Below are 14303 nucleotides of genomic sequence, written 5' to 3'. Positions count from 1 at the left end.
CTCTGTCACGTATAAACTGTTAAATGTCTGACTTAAAATCTTTGTTCGCTTTAATTTGAACTGAAACAAGAGAGAATAATAATTAGGTGTTTCAGAGAGCTGATAAGAAATGGATTGGACAAGAATAAACACTTGGTAAAGTGACATATAGTCAGTGCACATTTTTTCTGTGCACAAAATTCAGCCCCAAAACAAGCATCCCCTCCTTCACTCCGCCCCAAGGGGCAGCCTCGTAGTACACCTAATGTTTTCAGCTGTCATTGAGCTCCGTGTAACTGACACAATTTTCTGACACTCTATTTGCTGCTGGATGAAGTGGCTGTTTATGTCCATATAAACCAAACAGTTTGGACAAAGCTGGCAGTCTTTATAATGTCAGGATGAGCAGATGTTTCAAATTTGCCCTCATTACCATATATATTCTGTTTGAACATGCCCTTGCCTATGTAAATGAAGGAAGCCTTGGACTCCACTATGGCTTTAAATTCATTTCTATTCAAGTAATGGGACTTAGATTTTAAATGGCTGTAATTTGCATGGGAGCCTTTCAGGAGCTTTTGAGTTCAATTGAAGTAATTTTAGGACCTGCTGGCATTAGAAGGTCCTTGTGTATATGATTAAAGTTCATTCACCTTTAAGCAGCTATGAATGAGAAAAGATAATATTTATTCATACAGATTTCAGGTATCCTTTGAATGTTGTATAGGGTCAAATTGTAGCTCAGGAATTCTTTTAAATTTGAGGGTTAATTTTAGGTCAAGTAATAAAAAAAATAAACCTCTTCACAAAACAACTGTTTTATTCTGTAAACAACTTCAAATTAAGGATGAAAATTGGTCCATTATTACTACGGTACATAATGTGTTATATAAAATAATGGCAGCACTTGGACTATGAGGAAACTGTCTAGGTTAGACCATAACCCCATGCTCTTGATTCAATGTCTTTTGTTTCATCTCCTTTAGAACCTCCACATTTTGTTGTGAAGCCCCGTGACCAGGTTGTGGCCTTGGGAAGGACGGTGACTTTTCAGTGTGAAGCAACTGGAAACCCTCAGCCAGCTATATTTTGGAGGAGAGAGGGGAGTCAGGTAAAACCTTTGACTAATTTTCAATCAACAAGTCTTAGGTAGCTAAACAGCTGTTACATAAAGAGAATCAGGAAATCTCTAAGTGACTTAGACTGAAGGAGACAAACTTGTGTTTGATACAGAGGGTGATATATGGAAGACATTGTTTTATCATAGAAGTATTACTTTTATTACAAATTATTAAAAATACTTTTTATTTCCTTAACATAATCCAATTATCATTTCTTTTATTCAGTTATCTAAAATTATGCATTAAGAGATTTACATTTACTTAAAATGGATGATAATTATTCAGTGTGATTTCTCTGAAAGCATCAGGAGTCTGCAGTGTTTTCTGAATCTTCAAAATATATAAAATTCCCTTAACACTGATATCATATTAAATGTAGCTCCATGTATTCTTTAAAACTATCAGATATAATAATTACCGTTTACCATTAAATTCTATTCTCTAAACAGTTTATAAACCAGAATATTCTACACATAGTAAAGAATGTATGTACATTTACACATGTATGCACACATAAATGCACACAAAGAGCGAGAGAATGTGCTAGAGATTTATATTCTATCAAACTCTATTTGGCTTCAGTTTAATAAACAAGAACTAAGTGTTGTGTGTTTGTGTGTGAGTGCCTGCACACACATGCTACTAGGGATTGAACCAGGGGCAACCTATCACTGAGCTACATTCCTAGCCTTTTTTTTTTTTTTCAGTACTGGGGATAGAACCCCGGGAATTGTACCTCCAAGCTACACCTCTAGCCCTATGTTTTAGTCTTCATTATTTTTGAAACAAGTTCTCACTGAGTTGCGAAGGGCCTCGCTAAGTAGCTGAGGCTATCTGCAGGAACCCTGATCCTCCAGTCTCCTCCTCCAGAATGCTGGGATTACAAGTTTGTGCCACCACACCCAGCCCCGGCCCTTTTTGTTGGGAAGGAGGTAAAGGGGAAGCCAGGGGGAAGGAATGTAAAAATAAAAATGAAAAGATGTGTGTGCATGTGTTTTAATTTTTAAACAGGGTCTTGCTGAGTTGACCAGGCTGGCCTCAAACCTGCAATCCTCCTGCCTCAGCCTCACAGGTACTGGGATGACAGGCATGTGCCACCATGTCTGGCTTTTATCTCATTTTTTAATGACTTGCTTTCTTTAGAAAAGTGAAACCTTTACTTACTTTTTATGTGTGTAAGAAGATCCTCATTCATTTTTAATGCAGTTACTTACTCCTGACTTTTGTATTTTTGCTTTAATCAATCTTGGGTGTTTTGTTTCATAGTTTGCTTCTAATGTGCTCTTACATATAGCAAACAGGTAGTTTATTGACTGAATTTAATAATATTTTGAATACAGTGCCATCAAGTTTACTTTTGAGCTGGGCATAGTGATGTAGGTTTGTAATCCCAGGACTTAGGAAGAGTGAGACAAGAGGATCAGCCTCAACAACTTAGTGAAGTCCTCCACAATTTAGTTAGACCCTGTTTCAAAAATGAAAAAAGTAAATAGAGCTGAGGTAAAGCTCAGAGGCAGAATGTCCCTGGGTTCAATCCTGATACCACAAATACATAAGAAAGTATAAACAAATATTGATTTAATTATGGTGTGTAGATTATTATTTTAGTTCCAGTATCTTGGTGGAGGTTAACATTTTTCATTTGGCCTCTCAGGACTAAATTTGCTAACAGCAAGTTAGACAAAATAAAATATTTTATAGAGCAATGAAAATTGTAAGTGGATTATAAAAGAAAATCTGTGTAGAAAAAATAATAAAACCACTAGAAACTGTTCATATAAGAGTAATACTTAGATGATTCATTTATTTAAATTCTAGATTAAATTTTTTAAAATGCTTAGGTTTAATGAGACAAGCCATTTTGTTTCCTAAAATTGTGTCAAGGGACATACATCTATAAAACAATAGTGAATCCCTTGTAAAATGATGTATGCTAAAAGAAACCAAAACACCCAAACAACTTTGATTTAACAGTAGATATTCTTTATTTCATGAACCACTCTAACATAGTATATTATTATGCATAAAATAGACGTTCCTAAAAAGCATCATTCTTCATTTCAACATAATATATGAACTTAAAAAACCCCCAAATAAATATTCTTACCTTTTAACAAGAAAAACAAAATATGTAATTGTTAAGGTTCTGAATATTTATAATGGACAGCTAAGATAAATGCTTCTTATGGTGCTGAAATGGTATCCTTGGACTTAGGGTATATAATACTATCATATATGTGTGTGTGTGTGTGTGTGTGTGTGAAGGCTTTTGTCATGGTTTTTAATCTTTTATTGGTGCATTATAATCTCACATCATAATGCAGTTTATAGTGATAATGATATATAAGCACATAGTACTTGGTGAGTTTTCCTTCAGCTCTTTCCCCAAGTCTCCCCTTCCCCTTACAGGATATTGAAATTGACATTGACATTCTCGTGTACGTAAATAATGTCATAGATTTTGAAAATCCGAAAATGTTTTGCTCTAGTGATATCTTATATCCTTATATGTCTCGTGCTGCTTCAAAGCTTTTAGTTACAAAAACATCCAGTCATACAGCCCTATTTATGTTAGTATTATTAAACTCCATGAGTGTTTAACAATATATATATTTCATATGTTCACACCTCTATATGTGGGTATGACATGAAAGGATCTTCATCTTATTTGGCATATATATGTATATTCTTGTACATACATATGTATATTTATAAATGTATAGGTAGCTTTGCCAAAATATTGGAACATAGCAATTAACCTATTTTTATTCCTTCCTCCCAAATTTTGGGTTTAGAATCTGCTCTTCTCATACCAGCCACCACAGTCTTCCAGCCGGTTTTCAGTCTCCCAGACGGGTGACCTCACCATTACTAATGTGCAGAGATCTGATGTTGGTTATTATATCTGCCAGACTTTAAATGTGGCCGGAAGTATCATCACAAAAGCATATTTGGAAGTTACTGACGGTAAAGTAAAACATCTTATTTCAAAATGTCAAAATGTGTCTAAGGATCTAAAGAAAATGCCAGTACATGTATCTTTAACATATTTACATTTTTTATGGCTATTTTAGTGTAAAACTAATTAGGGTATTAATAGAATAGTAAGTTAAAAATTCTTTAACTTAAAAATGTCTAGAATAAATCATATTCATAAAATTATTGTAACTAGTTGAGAATTTTATACCAAGTATCTCTATATAAGAATATTTTCATGTTTTGGAAAATAAGAAGTATTGTTATAATATAGTAGTACAAATTATCATCCTGCTGTTTTCTCCAGATTAAAGAGATAAAATGAATTGTCCATATATATCCAAAGTCTAACAACTCACAACCCATGATAATCAACATATTTTGATAATCTGTTTTATTCTATTTACCAACTCTCTGAGAAATGACCAATAATGCCAAATATAAAGACATAGTAATAAAAAAATCTCAAAATTAAATGTTACAGACTAGAATAATTTAAGTATAAAAGAAAGATGTCTATAAATATAAGGATTCTGTATGTATATAAACTTATTTATATAAAATTCCTATAAACATGTGAAATATATGCATGTGTGTAGCTTTAATATATATATAATATATGTCTTATTAATAATATAATAGATAGCCTATTTGTTATATGTACATATAATCAAGAATGTATTACAGCTAAAGAAATTTAAAAATTAAAAATGAAACTGAAAGCATACTATGGGTAAGGGGCTTTGTTGCTACTAAATCAACTCCAAACAGTAGATGAAGGGGTATATAAAGGAAGAAACATTATGTCTTTCAAGGAGGAAGATGAAGCAGGAATAAGTGAAGAGGGTCAGGAATAAAAGATGTTTGCTTTCTGCATACAGTTTGCTTTTTTTTAACTTCAGATAATAAGGTTTTGTTTTTTTATTTGTTTGCTATTTTTGTGTGTGTATGTATGTGGTACTGGGGGTGAACCCAGGGGCTTTCTACCTCTGGGCTACACTCCCAGACCTATTTTATACTTTATTTGGAAACAGTGTCTCACTAATTTGCTGAGAGCCTCACTAAGTAGCGGAGGCTGGTTTCAAACCTCCTAGATCCTCCTGTCTCAGCCTCCCAAGGGCAGGGATTACAAGCCTGTGGCACCACACCCAGTAATAATGAGTTAAATCTTCCATATAATAGCAGTTGCTTCTTTAATTAGAATCTCTGGAGTCATCTTTAAACTTCTCATCCTTCTTTATCACTATATATAATCAATAATCTTAGGAATCCAGTGAGTAGTTTTTATATCTACTATAGCTCCCATTCTAATCGCTCTAGGCTGGAGCTGCAGGGACCTACTAATTCCATCCCTGTTTTTGCTCCCCTTCCCAAATTACATTTCCATATTGTTGCTGAAACTTATTTTCTCTAGACCACTCTTTTCTTCCCAATTATGTAATTGAAGCATAATATATATACTATAAAGTGAGTAGAGTAAGAGAATAAATACAGTGTGATACATTTATTCATGTAATGGCCACTCAGATGAAGACATGGAACATTTCCAGGACCCTAGAAGACTTCCATTGACCCTACTAATCAATAAGCCTCTCTCTGGCAGAGATAATCAGCTTTCTGACTTCCATCGTCATTGATCAGTTTTGCCTGTTCTTGAAACTCAGCTAAATGAAATCACGTGATAAGTAATCTTTTGTGTTATGCTATCTCTAGACCAAAATAATGTCAGTCAAATTTACTCACGTATGTTTCAGTAGTTTATTCTTTTTAGTGCCATATAACATTCCTTGCATAAATAGGCCCCATTTTATTTGTATGCTTTCTTACTGATATGCTCTTAGTTTAAGGTTTTTATTAGTAAAGCTACATATCCATATAGATGTCTATTAATGCACATATACATTCAGTAATCTTAGTTTGCTTCTAGATAGACAATTGTACTTATTTTTCTTCTTTTCATTATTTCATATATTCTTTGTCAGTTATCTGCATTGTAAAAATTTCTTTCTATTCTTTTAATGGTGATTTTAAGGATCAAATAATTTATTTCTTTTTAAGGTACTGGGGATTGAACCCAGGCACATTCTACCTCTGAGCCACACCCCCAGCCATATCTTTTTATTCTTTATTTTGAAACAGGGTCTTACTAAATTGTGGGGGGCCTCACTAAGTAGTTGAGGCTGTCCACAAACCTGAGATTTTCCTATCTCAGCCTCCCAAGTACAGGGATTATAAGCATGTCCGCCATCATTTCTGGTTCAAGAAATTAATTTTCATGGAACCAGCATATTATTTTTCTTTTATGATTGATGCTTTTGGTGTCCTGCCCTATCTTGAGACTACAAAAATGTTCTTCTGTCTTTTCTAAAATTATTGTTATTTATTCCTTTGAGATTTAAGTTTTTGATTTATCTTGAATTAAGATATTTTGAGTATCATACAAGTTGGAGGTCAAAATTATTTTCATTTTCCTCATATGAAGACTAACCATTTCAGCATTATTTATTAAAAAGTGTCCTTTGCCCATCTAACCTCAGTAGAATTTTATCCTGATTCTGGTGAACATAGATGTACAGGTGATCTGCGCTCTTTTTTCTTATAGTAATCTTTTAGGCCCTTACATGTGCTCTTACTTATTGTATTAGTATAAAGTCTTAAAAACTAGTAGTATTAGTCTGCGATAGCAATATTCATACCCCTTATTTTTTGTCTTGTACTATATTGTCTGTGACCTCCAGGACAGTGGATAGAACTGGTGATGGTGGACATATTTGTCAGGATCCTAACATTACAGGAAAACATTTAATATTGACCCAGCAAGTATAATGTTGACTAGAATTTTTGTAGAATATTCTTGAATATTAAGAAATGCCAGATGACTTTTTTAGAATTATAATTTCTTTATTTGATTACCTCTTATTCACAAGATTGAGTTTATAGTTTTTGTTTGTTTGTTTTTGTGTGTATGTGTGTGTGGTACTGAGGATGGAACCCAGCTAGCATTCTACCTCTGAGCTACACCACCAGTCATATTCTTTCTTTGTCTTTGTCTTTGTCTTTCTCTTTTCTTTCCTTCCTGTCTTTCTTTCTTTCTTTCTTTCTTTCTTTCTTTCTTTCTTTCTTTCCTATACTAGGGGTGGAACCCAGGGGGGCTCTACCTCTGAGTGACACCCCCAGCCCTCTTTTTTATTCTTTATTTTGAAACAATGTCTCACTGAGTTGCAAAGGGCCTCCCTAAGTGTCTGAGGCTGGCCTCAAACCAAGATCCTCCTATCTCAGTCTCCAAAATACTGGGATTAGTATGCCACCATGCCCTGGCTTATTCTTTATTTTGAAACAGGGTCTCACTAAGTAACTGAAGCTGTCCTTGAACCTTGACCCTTCTGCTTCAGCCTCCCAAATGCTGGGATTATAAGTGATTACCACCAAGCCCAGCTTATAGTTCAACTGAGGGGTTTGGGAGTGGGGAAGAGGGAAACTCTCTAAAGCACATGATCTACTTAAACAAACATATCAAAGTCAATCACTAAGCCAAGCATGGGAAGAAAGGATAGGGAAGGAATGGGGTGGGGATTGGGTAAAGGCTAATGGGTGATGTGTGCATGTATGTCTCCACCATCTTTTATCTCATTAAGATGTATGACTACAATGCACCAATAAAAAATTTAAAAAATATGCTTGACAATTTAAGACAGCCCTGAAGGTTCAGCTTTGGATACCTTGTTTTCCACATGCCCTAATTCTGTTTTGCTTTCTGTATTTCACTTCCTTTGAGAAGCAGTCCTGCTGGGTGTGGTGGCACAAGTTTGAAATCCTGGTACTTGAGAAGTTGAAACAGAAAGATCACAGGTTCAAGGCCAACCTCAAGAATTTAGCAAGACTCTCAGTCCCAGTTTCAAAACAAACAGACAAATAAAAAAAATTAAAAGGGCTGAGGATGTAGCTTGAAGGTAGAAGGCCCCCAGGTTCAACTCACAGCACCAAATCAAAAACAAAGAAGAAGCATTCCTTAATGCTGCCAATACACATTCTGGCTGACACCTCTGCCACATGCATCACACCCATAGTCTTCAGTCTCCTCTGTTTATTTTTCTGTATTTTTTATTAGATCCTGAGTTCCACAAGATTGGGTCTTATATCTGCTTAGTCAAATTAATATTTAGCCAGTATTCATCCTTGGTCTAACATGTGGTAAATATTCAATAGATTTTTTTTTAAATACTGGAAGAAACAGAAACAGCTACATGGTTCAATGAGAATTAAAACTATGATTCTTTCATTCAAAAGTTCAAACTTTGCCAGGCATGGTGGCGCAATTTGTAATCCCAGAATTCTAGAGGCTGAAACTGGAGGATTGCGAACAGCCTCAGCTACTCAATGAGGTCCTCAGCAACTTAGTGAAACCCTCTTTCAAAATAAAGAATAAAAAATAGGGCTGGGGTGTAGCTCGGAGGCCAAATGCCTCTGAGTTCCATTCCCAGACCCGCAAAAAAAAAAAAAAAAAAAAAAAAAAGTTTAAACTTTGCAAAGCCGTAGTGGTGCACACTTGTAATCCCAGCATTTGGGAAGCTGGGACAGGAGGAGCGAGGTTCGCAGACAGCCTCAGCTACTTAGTGAGGCCCTCTGCAACTCAGTGATACCCTGTTTCAAAATAAAGAATAAAAAAAAATAGGGATAGGGATGTGGCTTAGAGGTAAAATGCCCCTGGGTTCCATCCACAGTACTGCAGAAGTTCAAAACTTTGACCCCTGCCTCTGATAGATAGTATATATGCCCTGGCTCCAATAATTTAGAATAACTTACAATATTTTTTGTAATATAATTGCAACTTTGAAAAGCAATATACATAGAGGTGTACATGGAATAAAAACTATGCTAAAGTATTCTCAAGTATCTATTATTCTCATAATTAAAAGCAAAGATTTCTATATGCCAATTAAGATGACAATATCATGAATTCATTGTATTTTTGAGACTACATCATGCGGAGAACACTTACTAAAATTTGAAAATTAAATTTATGAGAGATTCATTCTTAAGTAGCCAGTTCACTCTCAACACAAAATATCTTGTTACACCTTACTATTTTACTGCCTTATGTTTTATTATGATATTTCTACTGTAAGAGATCAATTCCTAATTTGAAGTGTGTCTCAAGGCATGACTCATGCTGGTAATCTCACTACTGGGGAGGCAGAAACAGGAAGATGACAAGTTTGAGGCCACCCTCAGTAATTTAGCAAGACTCTCAACTTCAAAATAAAAACTAGAGTCGGGTGTAATGGCACATGCTTCTAATCCCAGTACATGGGAGGGTGAGAAAGGAGAATGGCAGGTTCAAAGACAGCCTCCCTGCAAGTAGAGAGACTCTCATCAACCTAGTGAGACCCTGCTTCCGAATAAAAATAAAATAGGAGTGGGGCTGTAGCTCCGAGGAAGAATGCCCCTGGGTTCAATCCCTAGTGCCACAAAAATAAAATAAAATGAAAGGCCTGAGGGCAAAAATAAGAGATAGGATGCTTCTGAGTTCAATTTCCAGTACTATTTTAAAAGGAAAAAGAGAAAGAAGAAAAGAAAAATGAAATTTGTCTTATAAATTCTAAATGTAGATTTGACTCATTAATGTACATTGTTTTTAGATATGTGTAAATTTAAATATTCCATTAATATTTTATTATAATAATTTTTGTACCAGTATTGGGAATGGCCTAGGAAGATTTGAGAAAGCTCTGATTATTAATAGATATATTTCAAAAATAACTGTGTAAAAATGGCAGACCTGGGGAAAGGAAGACTTGGTTCTGGTTTCAGTCAGGAAGCAAACAGCTATTGAAACTTCAATTAACCTAGCTAAAGGTAAATAGCAAGTCTATAGAGAGGGGAACTAGGACTTCCTCATCCTCATTCTAAAGACAGGTTTACATAATAATTGGATAATTTAGCTAGGATGGGAGGAGGGGTAGACCTTCATGAAATGAGACACCTTGCTGCGGGGGAGGAACCTTACAGGGACATTTACTATGTCAGAATTACATGAACAAGATGGAGGGTGTTGTGTATAAAAAGTCCGATCCACATGTTGTATCTTTGGGTGAATTCATTTGAACCCCCCCCCATGCCTGAATGGCATGAGGCTGTAACTATCTTCCATATTTCTATCTTTTAAATAAACTTCTTTAAATATTCAGCAAGGGTCCGGGCTAATGTGTATTTACCCTTGGCTCAGGACAAGAACCCCCGGTTTTTCTGTTATTCTGTTTTGGGGTTTTTTTTTGTGGTTTGAGAGAAATTGTGTCCAAAACCCTAACAGGGGTCCTCAGGGACAGTTTCCCCAAAACCATATCATCTCAAACCATAACGATTTTATTATCTCTACCTAAAAGTATGAAATTAAATGAACTCTTAAATATTTCAGCTTTATTTACATATTATTTACAGAAAAGGCAAAATGGTTCTATCATGGTAATATAGATGTATAGCCTTTTACTATTACCCAAGCACTTTTGTAGCTGTTCTTTCATTAAAATATCTGTAGCAATTCCCTGAGCCAGTTAGAACAAATATTATTGTTCTCATTTTAGAGACTAAAAAAATGAGTCTCAGATAATTTAAAGGACTTGTTCAAAATCTCATGCCATATGACAGAGCTGGTCTTGCTTTTATTTTGATTTTTAACTACCCGGTGGAAATCATACATAAATTAGTGATGGAGAAACAGAATCAGTAAACTTGTTGAGATGAAATGATGAAGTATTCACGATCCTAAATATGATGCAAATATAAGGGAGCTACAAATATATAAAAGTGATATAAATCCCCAGATATTAAATTGTTTATAAATATTACAGGACTACCAAATATAAGCCACACCTATATTGGACTTAATTGTAATCAATTATAGAAAAGTACTGTGTTACTAATTTGATTGTGTAGAAAATACAGATTCATTCCTAAATCAAGGGAACACAGGTGGTCTTTAAGACCCCAGTGCATTGAAATATTTTCATGCTTTTTTTTATATGTATCAGGAAGGACCTCTGATTTGATTTTAACTCTCAACATATAATGCTAGAAAATGTAACTGAAAAATTCAAACCAAGGAAATACCAGCTCAGATTCCTTTTATTTATTTATTTATTTATTTATTATTTTCTTCCTTCATTCCTCTCTTTCTTTCTTCCTTTTTTTAAAATTGTGGATCATATTGAAAATGGCATACATTCAGACTATGCTTGGTGCCCTCTCCCCCTCTCAACTTCCCTCTCCCCCTTCCCAACAATGAGTGTCCAGGTTAACCATGCTGCATTCATACTTTTAACACATATTCAGATATAGCCCCTCTATTAATTAATCTCAGCCTTCTTCCTCTACTACCCTTCCCTTTCAGCTTTGCTGAGGTTTCCCTTCCATTATCTGGAGTCCCTCTGGTATTCCTAATAGTCCCTAGTTTGGGCACATTAGAGAAAACATATATCCCTTCTCTTTCTGTGCTTGGCTGATCTCACTTAACATAATGCTCTCCAGGTCTTTCCATCTTCTTGCAAATGACATGATTTTGTTCTTCTTTATTGCTGAGTAGAATTCCATTGTGTGTAATTCCCATAATTTTGCAATCCATTCATCTGTTGATGGAGACCTGGGTTGGTTCCATATTTCGACTACTACGGATTGTGTTGCTATGAACATGGGTGTGCATATGTTACTGTAGTTCTCTGATTTGGCTCACATTTCTTAACCACATAGTATCTAAACACTCCTGCCAGGTTTCAGAATCTCACTTTCTTACACGCCTTGTGATAGTAGCAAGTTTCACACCAGTTATGAAGGCAGAGAAGATAACGAGGGAACAGAGTGGAAATGCAGTTTTTCTTTTCACTCCATTGCTTTCCTTCCCTTTAAAAATCTGAATTCATAAAACTAATAATTATTGCATGATAAATGAGGAACAAACTGAAGTGTGATTCCAGTGTGTGAAGATCTTCGTTGCATAAAACTTTGAACATGACACATCCATATTTGTAGATTATTGCATCCAAAATTTAGTTACTCTGGCAACCAACTTCCTTTAATCAGGCAAATTTTTCAAGTTTTCTCTTGTTTATTTAGGCCTATTTTATTCTATTTTATTTTTTACTTTAAATGATATCTAGAATTTCAAATGTAATCATTTTTAAAAATTTGGAAATTTCTTTTTCTCTTATTAATTTTTAAAAAATCTATGAGGTTTTAAATAAATTGCCTACATCAGGGGATGGGACTATCTTTCTATGCAAGATTTATTTTAATTGCCCTATATTTGTTTTAGATTTATCATAAAATAATGACTTCATCTCAGATAATGTGTTCAGATATTAGATTGTTTTATATGCCAATAATAAATTTACTTACATGTAATAAAATGTCATTTTCCTTTCTATAATACAGTAAATCTTTCTTAATGTAACAGAATTAGCAGAAATTTATTTACCATTTCCTAAAAGTCCTATATGGGAGCATTTTCCAAGTTTGGACATCATCATGAGTTATTGTTCTGAATCTGTCTAGAAACACTGTATTTGGGCAATTTCTCAGTTTCTTAGAATTAGTTATAATTGAGTCATGTTCACCCAGAATTTTTAAAATTTTAAATAGAAAAAAATTTCCAAGATAAAGAGACAGAGGGAGTTTGACACAATTGATGTGTATGTGAAAGTCCAAAGCACCTTTAAAATCCCAAATTGTCAAACATCCTGGCACAATACCATCATATTGTTGTTGTTGGGCACAAAATAGTTATGAAATGTCAGGTTGGCTTTGGTTCGTTCATTAAAATCTGGCTCATCCGTTTCTTTGGGATACATTTTTCTACTTGTTTTTGTGCTGTGTGTTTTCTTGCTTACAGTATTCCATGCTCACCCCTGTGTAGCCGCTTCACCATCCACACTCCTCATTTAGTTCCTGAACTCTTAAATAGGGCCTTTGAGACTGAGGCAAGCTCTGTCAGCAGTTGGTCATTTGGAAGCAGTGCATCCTATTGCATTTTAATATTCGAATCAGTGCATCCTATAAATTGCATTCTGAATAATGCATGTCTCCTACTTTAATTACTTGCTTAATTATCTTTAGTTTGTTTCAAAGCCTACAGCGACTGCTGTTGCTTGGATGATTAGAAAATTGCTTCCAGTTGCAGAAACCTCTTTCCTGTTATTTCTTCTGGCAGTGATTGCAGACCGGCCTCCCCCAGTCATTCGACAAGGTCCTGTGAATCAGACCGTAGCTGTGGACGGTACTTTAGTTCTCAGCTGTGTGGCCACAGGCAGTCCCGTGCCCACAATTCTGTGGAGAAAGGATGGAATCCTTGTTTCAACCCAAGATTCTCGAATCAAACAGCTGGAGACAGGAGTGCTACAGATCCGATATGCTAAGGTAACTTCAAAGGACACCCTGGGATTCCTGTTTTGTTCTTCTTGGTTCTTGTCTCCAGCAACTAGTGTTGGAATCTCTTAGCATTCGTGAAATATGGAATAAAAGCCCTAAAGATTTTTAATTTGGTGCTTTTTAATGCATTCTACTAGTGTAATTTGAGGTGACTTGACTCACGCTTTAGTTCACGAAAAGTATTTAAGGCTTTTTGGAGGAGAAACAAAAATAAATAAAAACAAAGAAAGAAAGGAAGCTTTTTAAGAACTATTGAGAAAATAGATAGGAATTTGTGGGAAGAAAAGACCTTCCAAGTAGTGGTCTGATACAGTCATTTCAAGTGCATTTTTCAAGACATACTCTAGTGCTATTTCATGCACCATGTACTTGAACAGACCTTTTATTTTGATTATCTGGCTCAGCATTTTGCAATTACAGAACACTGTACACTCACACAAAAGCTATAAAGCAATATTCACACCGAGTATACGTTTCAAATCAGAATGTTAAAGGATGAAAGCCTACAGGTGTGTGGGAAGAATTTAGTGATTTACCTTCCCAGGGCATCACATCCGACACCTGTGTCTTCAGAACTATGGTGTTTTTTGTTTGTTTGTTTGTTTGTTTGTTTGTTTGTTTTTCAGACAAGCTACTGAGAAATATGAAAGAATAGTTTTGACAGCAATAAGCATAAAGTTCAATTGCTTTGTTGCCTGTGGTGGGTGACATCTCTAGAGTTTGGGATTAGCCTCACAGTTCATTTTGAGTACCACAAAAGTCAATATGTTGTACAGTTTTGTGGCAAGCATTGTGGCTTTGTTATTGCAA

General features: G+C 35.1%; 1 protein-coding gene across 1 annotated transcript in view; it reads left to right on the top strand.

The window, feature by feature from the left end:
• ROBO1 (roundabout guidance receptor 1) overlaps positions 1 to 14303 on the top strand; it is a gene marked incomplete at both ends in the record, with an annotated part of 827137 nt that overhangs the window by 738427 nt on the left and 74407 nt on the right. Inside the window, 3 exons of the mRNA XM_080696486.1 lie at positions 966 to 1090; positions 3896 to 4067; positions 13276 to 13481. Of these exons, the coding sequence (XP_080552612.1) occupies positions 966 to 1090; positions 3896 to 4067; positions 13276 to 13481 (503 nt within the window). The remainder of the gene's footprint in view (positions 1 to 965; positions 1091 to 3895; positions 4068 to 13275; positions 13482 to 14303) is intronic.

The sequence above is a fragment of the Muscardinus avellanarius genome, assembly GCF_963383645.1.
Source record: "Muscardinus avellanarius genome assembly, chromosome: 5".
NCBI lineage: Eukaryota > Metazoa > Chordata > Mammalia > Rodentia > Gliridae > Muscardinus > Muscardinus avellanarius.
Note: the sequence above shows the minus strand (reverse complement) of the source record. Positions and strands in the feature narration are given on the sequence as shown.